This window comes from Antennarius striatus, chromosome 9 (genome assembly GCF_040054535.1).
Source record: "Antennarius striatus isolate MH-2024 chromosome 9, ASM4005453v1, whole genome shotgun sequence".
Taxonomy (NCBI): domain Eukaryota; kingdom Metazoa; phylum Chordata; class Actinopteri; order Lophiiformes; family Antennariidae; genus Antennarius; species Antennarius striatus.
The window spans coordinates 18705122-18721481 of NC_090784.1; the positions used below are offsets into that span (position 1 = coordinate 18705122).

General features: G+C 40.8%; 2 protein-coding genes across 7 annotated transcripts; both read right to left on the reverse strand.

Annotated features, from left to right (window-relative positions):
* Positions 1-135: 135 nt before the first annotated feature.
* On the reverse strand, positions 136-3877 carry rab42b (RAB42, member RAS oncogene family). 2 transcript variants are annotated; one of them, XM_068323117.1, is made up of 3 exons: positions 3684-3877; positions 3221-3473; positions 136-2425 (listed from the first exon to the last, which is right to left on the reverse strand). In XM_068323117.1, the coding sequence occupies exons 1-3, from the start codon at positions 3739-3741 to the stop codon at positions 1978-1980; spliced, it is 759 nt and encodes a 252-aa protein (XP_068179218.1). In that variant the 5' UTR covers positions 3742-3877; the 3' UTR covers positions 136-1977. The 2 variants fall into 2 exon arrangements, with proteins under 2 accessions (XP_068179218.1, XP_068179219.1); XM_068323118.1 differs by having other exon boundaries at positions 3615-3754.
* On the reverse strand, positions 3767-15491 carry LOC137601104 (CTP synthase 1-like). Of its 5 annotated transcripts, XR_011037026.1 has the most exons (20): positions 15161-15491; positions 13863-14043; positions 13552-13722; positions 13364-13464; positions 12630-12746; positions 12414-12497; positions 12204-12284; positions 11962-12113; positions 11606-11738; positions 11360-11448; positions 10843-10937; positions 9335-9397; positions 9151-9194; positions 8950-9046; positions 8794-8849; positions 8057-8153; positions 7766-7910; positions 7263-7312; positions 5744-5881; positions 3767-3892 (listed from the first exon to the last, which is right to left on the reverse strand). XR_011037026.1 is itself a non-coding variant. In XM_068323114.1 (19 exons), exons 2-19 carry the CDS (start codon positions 14026-14028, stop codon positions 5850-5852), a joined length of 1773 nt encoding a protein of 590 aa, XP_068179215.1. In that variant the 5' UTR covers positions 14029-14043; positions 15161-15491; the 3' UTR covers positions 4486-5849. The 5 variants fall into 5 exon arrangements, 4 of the variants coding, with proteins under 4 accessions (XP_068179215.1, XP_068179213.1, XP_068179216.1 ...); XM_068323114.1 differs by lacking the exon at positions 3767-3892 and having other exon boundaries at positions 4486-5881; XM_068323112.1 differs by lacking the exons at positions 3767-3892; positions 5744-5881 and having other exon boundaries at positions 6262-7312; positions 15161-15490.
* Positions 15492-16360: the final 869 nt, after the last annotated feature.

The window sequence follows — 16360 nt, forward strand, 5'->3', positions numbered from 1 at the left end:
GCTTTTGACTTTCAATTTGCATCAAAATGCTTTTACTGGACTCCCCAGTAAGTGAAGTGCAGCTTCATTGAGGACTTGAGTGGTTTAATGGAGGCAAAACATTCCACAATCATGAATTATAAGGATTCATGTGTGTCCTTCTGTTCATTTACAGGATAGTGAGCAGGTGAATCTTAAATCTGTAGCGAGCAGCAGAATAAATTCTGAAACAAAGTAATAATCAGATAAACAATAACTGATGTCACAACCTTCCAAAAGCACAACAATGAAAAGCATTCTAGAGTTTATATACTTATAGATACATGTTCATAAATGGCTTCCAAAGAAAAAATACAATGTTCTTGTCGTATTGTTGCTCCCAACCTCATCTTACACTAGGTCACTTTTACCTTAAACCACTTGGTGGTTCAAGATCCACAGGTTGGACAACACTTCTGCAGTGTTGCAGGAAGATCTTCAGAGCATGATAGTAAAGTATTGTACGCTGAAATACTGCAATGAACGACTTGCACTCAAAACATTACATTACAATGTGTAATTTTGCAACCTCAAAACCAACCTTCGGATTTGAGGGTGTAGTTAAAGTCTGGAAGAACTCTCTGGGTAGTATTCAGTCAGAGCTGGTTAAAATGCGACAATGTCATCAAACCAAGAGTGGCCATGAAATTTGTACAACTGTTTTTGTCAAGACCCTCAAAAGTTAACCTAAGTGTGGTTCTAGATGAAACGTTAGGGCAATGGTCCCCAATCTAAGGCAAAACAGTTCCAGAGCACCTTGCATTTTTAACAGATGTGACAAATGCTGAGCAGCTTTAACTTGCAACTACGAGGGGAAACTCATTTGCGACATGTATTCCCACATAAAAGCTTTTGAGGTGATAGCTCTGGTTTTGGAACAAGTGAAAAAGCATGACTCCATCCATCTCCTGCTACCCAAAACATCTATGCAGATAACCCAGCGGTCCCGTTCCCAGCTGAAGTGTGGAAGCACTGGAAATGCTGAAGGCGGAGTTCGGTGTGAGATTCTGTGAACTACATGCTAATGCAAAAGAAAACCGTTTTTCCAGAACCCCTTTGTTACGTTGATGAAGTCTAGCCATCTTATGAGTTTGCCGAATTACAGAACTGTGATGTTCTGAAAGATTCAAGCCCGACAGTCTCATTCTATGCCGCCCTCACAAATGACATAGCAACTGGAAAGGGTTATTAATATTTGGTTCTAGAAGATAAATGTTTATATTTAGGCACCCCTGCGATCGACAGTCTTTCAGTTACAAACTGACCCTGAGCCCCCATCAGAGAAAAGTTGTGTGGCCCTTACAGGAATAAGTTTGGAGACCCTTGATGTTACGGAAACACCCAGGTCAGAGGTCATTATATCAATCCAGTTGAGTAAGAAAACAGTGATCCATTCAATGGTTTCAGTCCAGGCCACAGTGATTCACATTCTCACACAACTGTAAAGGACGGAATTTTAGGTTAAATCTTAATTTCAGGATTTTTAACATAACAAACTTCTTCCAACCTTTCACCAAAATAATCAGACAATTTACCACAGTGCTGTCTTTACTATTTTTACTGCACTGTGACCTAATACATATTTTGATTTCTCTGTTGAATCCAGTTGTGCGTAGTGGAAGAACATTGTGAGTCGTACACAGCTGGGTGTTTTTATTTTGACATACCCGAAAGTTTCAAGGCACTGGCAAAATAAAAGTTTTGTCAGAGAAAGAGATAAAGTGACCCAGATTTCTCATTCGTACTCAGATCTCCATCAAGGTTTAATAAATAATTGCTTTTCCCAAGAGTCAATCCTGTACAAACTTTCATCAAAACACTCTCATGTTTTAGTAACAAACAAACGTAACCTCCATTGTAATCAGTGTCTCATGATGATCTCATTACAGTGTAATACCAGAGGTATCCAACCTCCCACAGGCTGCTTCCGGTCTGCAGGAACAGGAGTGCTGCTACTCTTTAATTGCAGCACTTCTTGGGCTTGGGGGTTTTGCTGGTCTTGGTCAGACTGGTCCTCTGTGACTTCACCGTCTGTGGTAGGGCACATCTGATTCCGTCCCAGCCCTCATGCAGCTTTATGTCTCCGTGCACGAGACCTTGGTAGACCGTTTGAGTGAGCTGCTCAAAGATATCCTTCACGTTCTCGCCCGTCTTGGCGGAGACTTCCACGTAGGGCACCCCAAGCTGCTCGGCCAGTTTCTCGGCATCTTCCTGGCTCACCACTCTCTCCCCTTCAGCATCCAGGTCACACTTTTGGCCCACCAGCATGAACTGAAGCCTCTGAGGCTGCACTCGGTCATAAATCTCATCATACCACTCGTTAATGTGGTCGAAGGACTCCCGGTTGGATATGTCGAACACCAGCAGGCCTCCGACCGAGTTACGGTAGTAAGAACGAGTCACTGACCTGAGAGAAGAGTCACAGCAGTAAAATTACCAGCACTGTATTACTAAATTTGTAGAACCATGAGTATTTTGTAGAACAGTGATACTAGAAATGTGCCCTTGTAGTGCTTTACATTTGGTAGCAACCCTTGGCTGGAATTTTAACGCACGGAACAGAAAAGAAGGTCCCAACACTCACTATGATAGTGTGAAGTTCAGCCTTTCCTGTTCAGTGAGTAAATAATCAGCCGATCATCTGCACTGTTAGAGTTTAGCTTTTTATTTAGATAAGCTGATAGAGTCTAAGGAATTGACAGTCACAGGTTTTTCACACTAATCATGAAGTAAAGCAGCACACAGTCAACTCATGAGCCACCGAGTGGTGAAGCCTGAGGGACAGATTAGTGAAGAGTTCTCCTGGCGGCTGTCTGCTAAAAGAAAAATAACTTTCTTCATAACAATACTTCTGTACAAAAACAAAAACTTTTTAGTTGACTCATGTGGGATTAGATGGCTGCAAACACCGGGCAGAGAAGAGGTCAACACAGTCTGCAATTTGGTACATTTTATCCAACCGAAAATATGATTTTTTTTTTTCTTTCTTGAGGGAATAAAATGTGTTACTCCTAGTTTTTAATAAATCAGCTGAGCAGGAAGAATCATTTTCAGGTATCTTTTAACATTAACATTCTAGACTGTTTACATGCATGTCTTCATGCTAAGACATCTAATGAATCCAACATGTTCAGTTGTGACTCACACTTAAGTAGAAGCCAGTGCCCGGGGGCCTCGTGTCACAACATGTGCTCATCCTCACCTGAACCGCTCCTGTCCAGCTGTGTCCCAGAACTGCAGCTTGACTCGGACGCCCGGCTCCACCTCCAGGAAATGAACATAGAAGTCTACTCCCACTGTCTGGTTGACAGACTGCGTGAACAAGTCTTCAGTGTAACGCTTCAGCAGCGAGGACTTGCCCACTGTAGAATCCCCCAGCATGATGAACCTGAACTGGTACCGCCAAAAACTCGAGTCCATTTTTATTGGAGGGATGAAGACGGGTGCAGAAAGCTCTTGGTGATAGAGGGGGGGGTGCACAGATGAAGTTGTGGGAAAGAAAAATAAATAAGGCAAATGCAGAAATTATAATTGTTGTAGTTGAGTCTCACGGATCGGGGACCAGCGTCACAGCTGTTTGCTCCAGAAATATTCACCTCAACCACTCCTTATAAATGTCTTGTTCCGCAGCACAGTCTGTGTTTACAGTCATCCCAAACACTTACTTCTAGTTGGCGGCTGCATCACAGCTCTCAGCCTTATCTCTTGGCACGGAGGAAGCATCAAACCGGACACGCAGAAGCATCTATCCTACAAAGTAGATCCCAGTTGTGCTGCACTTTCTTGTCAAGAGTTGCTGATCGCAACTGGTAGTGTAAGCATGTGCAGGAGTTTGTCGCTCAGGGGCGTGGACTTCTCAATTTGCCTGTTGATACTTGATAAGGTGGAGTGAAAGCACAAGGGTAAGGGAGAAAAGGGAGGGCCAGATGTGGGAGAAAAGGAAGGGGGTGTGGATTATGAGGAAGTTCCATTTGTCTAACGCCACATCCAGACAAACCATGTAGTTTCCTGCTGTCACCAGGTCATAAATATAAGCCATTAACAACCGTTATCTGAACGTGGGTGACTCTCAGGTCACAATACATACAGTAAATCTTTTCAGTCTATGGTATCTGAAGAGTGAAAAAAGGAAGTTGATAAAAATATAGTTTTTCATTCCCTGGGAAACAGACAGGCTCAGGATTTGGAATTCATTTACTAGGAAAGGATTCTATTTTCATAGAACATTTTTTTTGTGTGTGTGATGACCGAGACTCAAACAAACATTCTACACCATTAAACCGCTTTCGCCCTTTGAATGCTCTTTCACTGAGCATTCAATTAACACCAAAATGCAATTTTTTCTAATTTGATTTAATTAATTCTGAGCAAACAGCAGCTGCTACCTTTTCATAATGTGAGTAAATCAGCTTCTAGGAGCTCCCAGTGTGGCTTTTAGTTTTGTATTTAAATGCTGTTGGCCAGAGTAGTTTGGTGTGGTCTTGATGTCTAAGACAATAAAGTCAATAGAGACAAAGCTTTTCAGTGTGATTACATCAGTGCATGTCTTTTCATGGTTTCAAAGTTCAAGCGCTGCATCAGCTTCACTGTGGAATCAGAAGCAGATACTCGAACTACAATAAAACCCCATTTATTTTCAACATACATAAAATATGCATCTTAACATCATAAATACAAAAATATTTGTTTCGTGCGAATGGGTTTCTGACAGATGTGTAAAAGAACTGTGAGCAACAACTCATTGTCAGTTTGACAAGACTGCAAATGAAATTGGAACATTTATCATCTCCAGTTGACTGCTCAGTCTGTTTGGCTTTAAAAGGCAACAAAAAAACCAAGCTTTCTTTTAATGGTTACTGATACTGTTGAGTTAGCATTGTCAGATGACATGTGCATCAGTATAAATTCACTTTAGGAAGCGTTGACTCAGCTAAAAACTACATTTGTGGATGCCAACAGGCACGAGTTCTCACATGTGCCAGTCATGCAATCTGAACACTGTAGAAAAATATTTCACGGGGAAGTTAAACCCGCTGTCAACAAACCACTTCATAACAAAGACAAATGTTCACACATACGATACAGCCACACAAGTACAGCTTTGAGGTCCAGCAAACGCTCACCTGAAGAATTATCATGTCAGTGTAGTATAGATAAATCTTTAGATAAATGAACAAGTTCTGTGTTAAATAAGATGGCTCTAAATTTAACAGTAAAAATACAGCAATATATAGAAAATAAAATTGGAACAGTGAATAACAACAACATAGAACTCAAGTTGTATGTACAGTTGAGGATAGATGTTACCTACATGTGTAAAGAGCGTGTGTGTCATGGCAATCTCCAGTTTCACATATCAGTTACAGTTGTGAGTACAGTATTAAGGGATTCAATATAACTAAATAATAAGAAATGAAGAAAAATCTGTTTAAAACTTGATGTAACATGTGATTTTTTTTAAATGCAATTTGTTGTTTTTATGTATTCCGTTTTCCTAGGAAGTCGTAGGGAATAGTACTTTCGTATATATATAGTAATAATGGTATTTAAATGACCTCAAATGGCGATTATAGATTGAAATGTAACAATTAACGATAAACGAACAATTCAGCTTATGAACAACAAAATGTGTTCGTATGTTGAGGACTATCTGTATTTGGACAAGAGAACAGAAGACACATTTGCCGTAAATCAAATACAGCATTCCAAGAAAACACCCTCATACCAACTGTGAAGCATTGAGGCAGCAGTGTCATGGTTTGGGGATGCTTTGCTGCAGCAGGACGTGGCCAGTTCACCATCACAGAATCCACCACGCATTATAATGTGTGTCAGAACGCTCTTGAGGAACATGCGAAACCATCTGTAAAAAAAATTAAAGCTGAAGCGGAACTGGATGCTGCAACACGACAATTACCCCAAAGCATACCAGCTAATCCACCAAGGACTGGCTAAAAACCCTAAATTAGCAAGTCCTGAAATGGTCAAGTCAAAACCCGGATTCTGAGATGCTGCTTCAAACAGGCTGTACACGCAAGACACCCCTCAAACATCTCACAGCTGAAAGAAATCTCCATTGGGTGGAGGGGAAAACTTTCATCAGATGAATGTCAGAGACTGGTAGATGGCTACAAGAAGACTCTCACTGAAGTTATCTCAGCCAAAGGGGGCAACACTAGTTATTATGGGATAGGGTGTCCTTTTTCCCTCCATTAAAATACACACTTTTGTTAATATCGTTAGTTGGAATATTTTTTAAAATGTAGATTTGTTGTTCAATTGCAAGTAAATCACTTTCTTTTCCAGAAATGAATAAAACAAGATTGGACATTGATGTGCAAACATTTCTTAATAAAGAGCTGATTATCCAATAGGGTGTCCTAATTTTTTCATATGACCGTAGGTGCTTTTGGCAGCAATCTACAGGCTTCTGCTTTATGTCTGACAATCCTGCCATAATTGGTGCAGTTCAATTTCATTTGACAGCTTTTTGTCAAATGAAATTTCTGTCACTCTTATTGTTCTGTTAGTCCATAACAGAACAATAAGAGTGACAGGAATCAATGGAAACTCAGGACTTCATCGATATGCAAGTACTTTACATGTGCAGGTACACCGTGAACCGTAGCTGTATACGCAACTAAAAAGAGACACGTGCAAAAATTTGGCAACAATTTACCAATTCATCAGCCGATCAGAATTTATCAGTTGGATTAAACTGATTTGCAGATGAGCTGCCAAAAACAAAAAGCGTACATATTGACAAATGCCGATGATTATTTTTTGTTAATATGTACTTTTAAAAGTATTTTATTTAGTGATTATTTTGGTGCAGTGTTCCACAATCCGACATAACACTATCCTGCTGGTTGCAGCTGTACTAAAATCTCAAAAGTTCACAGCAAGACATCCCTTTCCCTTCGTAAGTCCAGACGATGTAATATATTCCTTATCAAAAACTCAATAAAAGTTCTAATCAGTGTAACAGTTTCATAAAATTGCTGCTTTTGCAGAAGACTTTTTTTTTTTTTAAGGATTTACCCGCACCAATATCACTCAAACATAACCTTGTGTAACATTTGCCGTGTTTCTACTTTGTGGCAGCGGCTCTATACAACTCGATTATAGTCTCAGGTACTGTTATGACCCAAGGTTGTTTTCCATTAGAGGACAGCGCATATGCCGGTGCTGCGCAATGAAAGCAAGACTTCAGTTTCCAGACAAAGACGGGAACTTCAGCTCACAGATATCTGCATCGGGAGAGCTGTTGCCGCTGCTGCTGCTGTAAGTGTCCCTGCAACGGAGGATAAAGTTCCAAGTATTAGAGCGATAATAAGAGCCAGTTTGAAAGTACAATGAAGACAGAGTGTGCCTTTTAACTGCCTGACCCCATGGGGCTGTTGATGCAATTGCATTGAATAATAGCAAAATAAAAATATGCTAGCTAACTTCCAGTTTCCAAAGTTAATGCATAATATATATTTATAAATGATAGTAAACCTCAGTTTGTCTCTTGTGAAAGAAATAAAGTTTTTGAGTGTGATGTGTGATCACTTTTAAACCCACTTTAAAGACTGCAGAGAATAAAGAAACACATAAAGCACTAAATTAACATTTTAACTCAGTGTTTAATTTGTTGGCAAACTGTAGAGAAGCCAAAATGGAATTTACGATCATGCAGGAACTATTTCGCTTACTTCCAAATCAGATACGATTTAAGCAATATGTTGCTGTTTCCACTGCTTACCGGGGAGAAAGCTGACAACCCCTGTTCAGGTAGCTCTGAAGTTTCCCTGCAGCAGCCAGCAGGAGACCGAAGTAGGGAGGAGAAGGTTTTATGGGCCTCGACGTGAACTCTGGGTGGTACTGCACTCCAACGAAGTAACAATGATCTGGAACAACGCGTCTGTCGATTAGTGTGAACACACTGGCGTCCACAGCAGAAACAACTACTTCCTGCCTCGTTCTATACAGCTTGCTGTATTGCCATGACTCAACAGGAGGTGCATTCTGGTTTTAAGGACAACGTTCGACTCACTCTCCACTTCGATGACCTCCATCCTCTCACCCTCCACGTCCTGACCGACAAACTGAAGGCCGTTGTTTTCAAAGTGGTGCTTCAGTACAGGGTTCACCTGGAAAGAGCCACGACCAAGGGATGGAAAAAATATTAAAATACACTACCAGTACATCTGAACACAGGCAGAAAAACAGGAGAGTGGAATAATGTTTGCTGTGATCAGATAAAACCTTCACAACTTAAGATACATGTGGATTTTTCATTTTAAAATGAAATGTAGTTAACACACACCTGAAGGTAAGGCAGACTACCATTCAGTGAGAAAAAGCTGATGGTTTACTACTCCGTAGCAAAACTAAGACTCGTGTTAAGGCTTCTCTCTCCTCTCTGAACCCCGGTGGAAGATTTATTGCAAACTGCAGTCAGGTTGTCGTAAGTTAAAAAAAAATGTCCGCGTTAGCGACATCTTTGGCTCTGTAGCCTCCACTGCAGCTGCAGCGGCTTGACATGAGCATTGCTCTTCTTCTGCTTCTTCTTCTGTTCCGTGTTTAACGGTGGATGGCAAAGACAACTATAAAACGTGGACGTGCTTGGGAAGTCAATGATTGGAATATAGCTAGGTTTGACCAACTCTATACACCGGTAATGATTACATTATTGTGTAATATCTGATAATATCAATTTGTTATTTTTCTGGTCCAACATGTACAGAACATCAAACATTCACTGGTTAAAATCTTTGTTTCAGCCTCTACCTCAAATCTGTGTCTGTGCCTCTCGTCAACATAATCCACGTTTCCATAGAGTTTTCCTGTGAGTAGAAATATCAGCTATTAGACACAAAACAGCCGGAAAAGACAAACACCCCCCAACCCCCCAAGAAACTGCCACGACTGTAAGAAGATACTTACTCAGCACACTGAGACTGGATTTGAAAATGGTCCGTCTCTTTCCCAACCTCATCGTCCCTCCCATCTGCCCTGGGTTGTGCTCTGGCATGTCAATAACCTATCGCAATCAAAACGGTGTCAGAACCATGCTGGCATGGCAGCACCCCCCTCCCCCCCAGCTAATACAATGTGGTGTGAGCTCTGCAGAAAAGGATAACCTACCACTGGGTGTTTAGATTCTGGATTAAATTCTGTGGAGTTGGCATCTGAAATTGATAAGCAGAGATGGCATAAAGCTGAAGTCGCACTTCACAACACGTCTGAGCTTCTCTCATCGTTAAAATAGAAAACACAGGAATCATATTCTCCTTAGAAGTGTCCCTGGCTGAACTACGTGATCACTCACCTTCCCATCCGAGAACATTGCGGGCAAACTCGCACACTGCCAGCTGCATACCCAAACACACCCCTACAAGAAAAAAAATCCAGAAATATTCTTACTCATTGAGGTGTTTTACAGACTGAACAACATCTCTCTGCACGACACTATTCCACTCACATATGATAATATTTACCTCTCCTTGGACTTGACATCAGCCATCCCCCCACGGCATGAATGCTGCCATAAATTCTACTGAACCATAAATGCAATTTCAAAATACTCTTAGTTCCACCGGCAGTGATTTGTGTTGCAGTGATGGAATACTTAGACAATCAATTATGTGTTGTTTTGTAGTAGCAGCGCTACACTTTGCTTTCACTTCTTGTAAACAGGCCTGTAGAACAAAACACACCAGCAAATGACTTCTTAGGGACTCTGTAGCTATTACCGAACAATTTCAATAAAAACTCCGGCTTCTGTTTGCTTCAATCACTGGACTCAATCCATCTATAATTGGACAAGCGGCTTTGAGACAGGCCTTTTAATTCCTTCCTCACAAAAAAAAAAAAAAAATCTCACTGCGTACAGATGGGAGTTGTGGGACAATCAAATTGTTCATTTAAACCAGTACAAATATTACTTCTGTAAAAAGTAGGCTATCAAATAGCAATTAGGAATGAATAATTTAGTGAAACCCGCTTCAAAATGAAGGTGCATCTGGGCCAACCTCATTCACATAGTGAGATTTTGATGCGCCACAAATGATCATCTTTGCAGAAACATTTGAACAGCAACAATAAGCGCTTGGCATCATCGACACGTCAGTGGCATCCGAGACCAACATGTTGGTTAGGGTCAACAGTGAGCTCGATTTAATATAAAATCTGCTTTCTGGAATGATTGCAAATCTAATTTTAAAACGTATCTTTAGCAGAACATATGCTACACAGTGATAATTGAACAATTTGGTCTCAATAAACAGCCATATGCGTAGCCATTGTTTCTTCTTAATCTTGCAGCCGGCCACCCAAATTAATTATCTGGATTTGACCCTGCATCCAGATGGACATTTCCCCCTGCCTCCGCTGGTCCTTGTATGCTACATTGCCTTTTAAATTATGTGGAATATCACAGGCTTTCCAAGCTATTTATTTAGAATTCAATGTATGGCTATAAGAGCAGTACTTCATTTGTAAACTCCACGGTCTCACAACAGACAAACACTGCAGAGCCTGATCAATGACCTCATTGTAATGATGGATTGTCGAACTTTTATTTCAACAAGGGGGGTGTTTAGTTTCCTCCCTCTCCCAACTCACCGCTTTAAGCATTTTCACCTCTTATTTTAAACAAGTTTATCCACCATTGAAACGCTACTTGACTCTTTTCTCTGAGCACTTTTTTTGTAATTCAACTGCTTTGGGCTGATCTGCCATTTTAAATAGCTTTTAACTGATCTTATTTTGAAGGCAGCCTGCTGCTGTTTTGTGTTACAGAATCTGTGCTATGCAGGAATTTCCAGTTTCTCTTACCCAGGAATGGTATATTATGTTTCCTTGCCCAGTTGATCGCAAGGATCTTGCCCTCAGTCCCCCTCACACCAAAACCTCCAGGTACCAAAACACCTCTGTGGAAATGGATGGAAAAAAAAGAAGGACATTCTTTAGATACACTATATTTAGATATTCTATACTTTAGAAATGTTTGTTCAAACTCTAATTTGACTTACTTTCTCCACAGACAGGACGGTTAAAACTATTGCACCAAATAAAAAAAATTAATAAATCTGCTTGAAAACAGCTGTCAGACTCAGACTGTGGAGTACACTGCAGATGCAAGTCTTTAAATGAATGTGAAATATAACTGGATATCTTCAAGACAGGCAAGTCCACCGCTGCCAAACTCAAACCATGACAGCTCTCTACTGCCATCATGTGACTGACATAACAGGACTGATGTACCCCTATTCTCGCTAGGTCCACGATGGGGATAAAAAAAAAAGCAACTCATTGACACAGTTTCCCTACTTTACTAGGTTTGTCTACTCACTGAGAACTGCATAGTTTTTGCCAGGCTTCATGATATTTCACTGCCTCATCCTGCAGAGTGGTGAGCTCCAGGTCCTCAGAGTCCACGTACTGCAAAGACAGCAAATGGATTTATTTGGAATGATCAACATCGCAGCCAAGAAGCTCATTATTGTCCAAACAGGAGCTGATGCTTGTTATGCACACTGTTCTGTGACAGATAACAACATAAAAACAAAGAACACGTAAGTGTGAAATACTTCCATACCTTGACCTCCAGTTTCTGATTAATGGCGAGGGCTGAGTGCTGCAGGGCTTTGATAACTGAGGTGTAGGAGTCAGCTAATTTTGTGTATTTCCCAACAAGAGCTATCGAAACATGTTCCAAGAGACGGTCAGATCTGAAAAGAAGGAATAAGTCGGTGCTTACCCAGGGCGTCATCTAACCAGAACTTGTGTTCCATGCCGTAATAACAGAGGAACATTTGTCTTTCTAATTTCTGGGTTGTAATTAATCTGTGAAGCGACAGAATGATTAAACTATTTGTTCCATACCTGCGGGTTTAATAAGTAGCGCTTTCCTAAACTTTCAGCAAAGTTATCGGCTGAGACACACGTTTTTACCTGTCGGCTATCTCCTTCCACCTTTTGAGCATTTTTCTGGGCCTCATCTCGATGGGCAGATTCAGCCGCTGACAGAAGTAGCTGACGACCCCTTGGTCCTCCAGCAGCAGGGGCACTCTGTAGACGGTGGAGACATCCTGAACACAGATCACCTGCGCACATTTATAAAGCCAGTTAAACATACTGTGTCCCTTTCGCATCAGCAAACACAAAAACAAAATACCAAAATACCAGAAGTGCACCTGTGTAGGTTCCACATGACAAAACATGGAAATCTTCTCCTTGACAGCCGTTTCTAGGGGTGATGAACAGCGGCACATAATCTGACAAAAAATAAAGTGTCTAATGTCTTATTTAAAACATACAAGGTCTCAAAGAGTCCCATTTGGAGATCAATTTAATTAACGTAAAGGCAAATAGGAAGAAACGATGTAAGATTAAAAGGGTCTCACCAGGTCGGGGGACAAACCCAGGCCTCTGAGCTCTCGCACGCTGTTCTGTGTCGGTTTGGTTTTCTGCTCTCCTGTGGCGGCGGGCTGAGAACACAGAAGCAAATTAACTTCAAATGACAGGAAAAATAAACAAGCAGTCATTTTAAACGTGATCCAGCAGCGACGCCGTTTGGATAATGTGATGAAGATGTGATGCGTGTTCATAGTGTGCCGTACCTGTGGGATCAAGCTGACATGGATGTTGCAAAAGTTCTCCCTCTTCACCTTGAACTGAAACTGTCTGAAAGCTTCAATAAAAGGCATGCTCTCAATGTCGCCAACCGTGCCCCCCAGCTGTTGACAACCAGAGAGGCATGCATGAACACAGGTTTACTTCTCGGAAGCATTGCATAATACTGAGACTTATAGGGTACACAATGTACTGAGCCAAACTCGTTTTCATTTAATGTGACATAAACACATTGAAATAGATTTAAATAATAAAGCAGTAAATAAGGGGTCTTTGTGTTTTGGTCTGTTAGTTTAATGAATAAAGAAATCTGAAGATGCCTCTTTGGTCTCAAGGAAACTGATGACTTTGTGTTTTTTCCATTGGAAATGGAGCCAGATTTAGAAATGAGAAATATTCTATACACACTGCACAAAAAAATCCCTAAATATTTTAGTTTTTAAATAATGTTTCTGCTTACAGAGTCACACTGTGCTCCAAGTCAGCAAATTCTCCCACTGCATGCTGAGTGATGCCAATATTGCCTACTGCTTTAGGCAATGCACTCAGTTTCATTTCTCATCAAAAACATTCTATTTTTCCATTCTGTGCACTAAATAAATGCTCAGGTAATAAATCACCCAGGTGTGGACCAATAATCTTTTGAAATATCATTTATAACTCATTGAGGAAGGGGGTTTCCACAGTGGGTTTGAACTCCACAAACCTAGGATGAACTCACTTCTATTACACAAATTTGAGGTTCCACGCCATCGTCGTCTACAGAGATCTTGGCCTGCTTCATCACCCACTCCTGAATCGCATCTGTGATATGGGGCACCACTGAAAATAACAAAAGTATTATCAAAATATGCAGTTTTGGAAAATACAAGAATGCTAAAAAGGGTATGTTTCCACTTCATAACTCACCCTGTACAGTCTTGCCCAAATAGTCTCCCTTCCTTTCCTTGTTAATAACTGATTGGTAGATCTTTCCAGTGGTGAGATTGTTGTCTCTGGTAAGACAGATGTCCAGGAAACGTTCGTAGTTCCCCAAGTCCAAATCCACCTCCCCTCCATCATCGAGAACAAAGACTTCACCTGTGCAACAGACATCATCCATTCAACATCTGTTAAAAACTTGGTTTAGGCCGCATGGCTAATCACAACATTAAATAAAACATCAGGTAACGCATAAAATAACAATAAGGAAATGGCATCGCTTTATTAACTCTACTCACCGTGCTCATAAGGTGAAAATGTACCAGCATCTATATTGATGTATGGATCTATTTTAATTGCCGTCACATGAAGACCGCACGATTTGAGGATGGTTCCCACACTGCTTGCAATGATCCCCTTTCCGATGCCAGATATGACTCCACCAGTAACCAGGATGTACTTCATAGTGACAAGTGAAGACTGGACATAAGAAAGGGGACGCATTCACGACATAGGTCAAAAGTAAAAGAACATTTGTAAGTCAATCACATGTAAGTGAAAGGAACAATGAAACTCGGATGCAGGACAAATAATATAAGCAGTGTGTAAAGTGAATGTCGCGGACTCAATTTAACCACATATATCGACGTATTTCATGTACTGTAGTTGTGTCCCATTGCATCATGAAGCAAACCAGTCCTCTGATTTACTACCGTCATTTCTGTGTCTTGAACGTAACATCGCTGTACACAAACCAGTATCAGCAATGGACAAGATCAGTAACCAGGAACCACACATCTGGATATGCAACGAATTAACTTCCTATTCCACCCGTAACTTTTTTTTCTCCATTCCAGACAAACGTATCCCATTTAGACGCTTAACAAAAATGCCACAACCGACAAAACTTCAGTGTCCCGACTCCCGCCCATAATTACGGGTGTGTTCCCACATGTTCTAAAATGAAAGGCAGTGAACTCATAACTGCGCAAAGAACTGACTCTTATCCTTAAACGTCCTTGTTGAATTTTTGCATTTCAGTCCTACACATTGACAAGCTTCGGTGTCAGAAATTGAGAGTTTAGAAACTGGGCTGACGAAGGGTGTGTGTGCGTCTAGCATTGAGCAGCTAGCTTTAGCTAACTTTTACAGCAAAAGCAGCTAACTGCTAACTGTTTTTAGAAACTATAGCGACAGACTTCATTTGAATTTAAAGAGGTCAACTCTCTAGCATGAATCGCACTGAAAACTTGTTAAACCAGAGTCGCAGGCTCTATTATCGTCCCATTTGAATGGCGCCTGAATCTTAACCTTAAACGTCCCCTAGTTTATGAAGCCAGACCATAGGCGTGACGTCTACGGCAGCCAAGCTAAACTTGACGAGTTAACGTGAGAAAAGCTAACTGCATCAGCAGCTACCTTAACCGCTAAAAACTTTTACTTTGCAATGTCAGGTTTTAACTATCACACAAATGTAATATTTCAAAAAAAACAACACGCAAATTCAATCGACAACTGAACAGAAAGACGGTATCGGCAAGTACAGTTCCGCTTCAATAAAGATACCTGTTGTAAAAATACCATAAACCAAACTTACTTCTGTTTATGAAGCTATATGCTGCGCTTTAGTTCCGCTGTACTGCTGGACGAGCACATGTCAGATAGTCACTTCCCACAGATTACGGCTCGTTTGGGAAATAAAACCTTCTTCCTTGCCTGTCAGGCAGACACTTGTCAACCGGGCGCGCAGGATCCACCAATAAATTGGACGAATTCAGCTGAAATCTAAGCCGTAAATTCCCTACATTTTGTGCTTTCACCCCGTGACACATCTGTTGCGATTAGAAGTTTCTTAAAACTCAATGCTTTCGCAACGATATTAATTTGAAATATGATGATTAGCATAACCTGACCGACGCATTATCGTGTTCCCCTGTCAGTTCTGCCACAGGTCTTATTTTTACTCTACTTAACGCCTCCGTCACCTGCGTCACCTTTCTGCGTTCTTTCGAAACATAATTTCACCACTAGATGGCGTTTACGGCCTATGTACAAATTTCACACGGGTTCGCACTGGAATGAAATTATTCACATGAAATGAACATGAACACTCTTCAAGGAAATAAATCATCAGATTTATTCTTAAAAAATACGGACTTAATATGGGAGGAAGCAAAAGTAGCCTAACATATTATGGTTTGTTTGAGTGAGATGCGACATAATGATACAATGCTCAACCAAAACAACATTCATACAGTGAGACTGTATCCATGACAATTTAACTTTTCATTCCTGTATTCAATGTTGTGCTGCTCTAGTTTTGCTGTGGGCAAAAGTACTGGTGATTTTAATTCATTTCATTCTGTGAACTTGATCTAATTAAAGACCTCTTCCCTTCCACCTCATTTTCATAAGCTGCTCACTTCAATTACATTTGACAAGTGAGCACAGACACAAATTAACCTCCTGCATGAAGAGGTGCTGCGCTTCCTTTATCTCACTGTCATACTGAAATAACTGGGAGTGTAATTCAAAGGTAATTCCATGTCTGTGAATGGATCTTGGAAAAGACATCTGGGGATGGCAGCACACAGTATTACCCTCCAACATGTTGATACAGATGTCAAAATAACACTGTGGGCTGGAATTTTTTGCAATGTGTTTATGTCACATGTGTGGCTGGGTCCAAAGTCAGCTTTCACAGCCAGTCTGCCTTTGTTAATAATTGATTCCTATTTTTTATACACATATACCACCTTCCATAAAGATTAGAAGAGGCCAATGAATGTGGAGAGAT

Excerpts from the sequence above, each read along its gene's own strand:
- rab42b (XM_068323117.1), bottom strand. The coding sequence starts at position 3,741 with ATGCTTCCTCCGTGCCAAGAGATAAGGCTGAGAGCTGTGATGCAGCCG. Across the intron at positions 3,474-3,683 it reads GATGCAGCCGCCAACTAGAA|AGCTTTCTGCACCCGTCTTC; the intron begins GTAAGTGTTTGG and ends TCTATCACCAAG. Across the intron at positions 2,426-3,220 it reads GCTGGACAGGAGCGGTTCAG|GTCAGTGACTCGTTCTTACT; the intron begins GTGAGGATGAGC and ends CTCTTCTCTCAG.
- LOC137601104 (XM_068323112.1), bottom strand. The coding sequence starts at position 14,028 with ATGAAGTACATCCTGGTTACTGGTGGAGTCATATCTGGCATCGGAAAG. Across the intron at positions 12,498-12,629 it reads ATGTCAGCTTGATCCCACAG|CCCGCCGCCACAGGAGAGCA; the intron begins GTACGGCACACT and ends CTGTGTTCTCAG. Across the intron at positions 9,398-10,842 it reads ACATAATATACCATTCCTGG|GGGTGTGTTTGGGTATGCAG; the intron begins GTAAGAGAAACT and ends TTTTTCTTGTAG.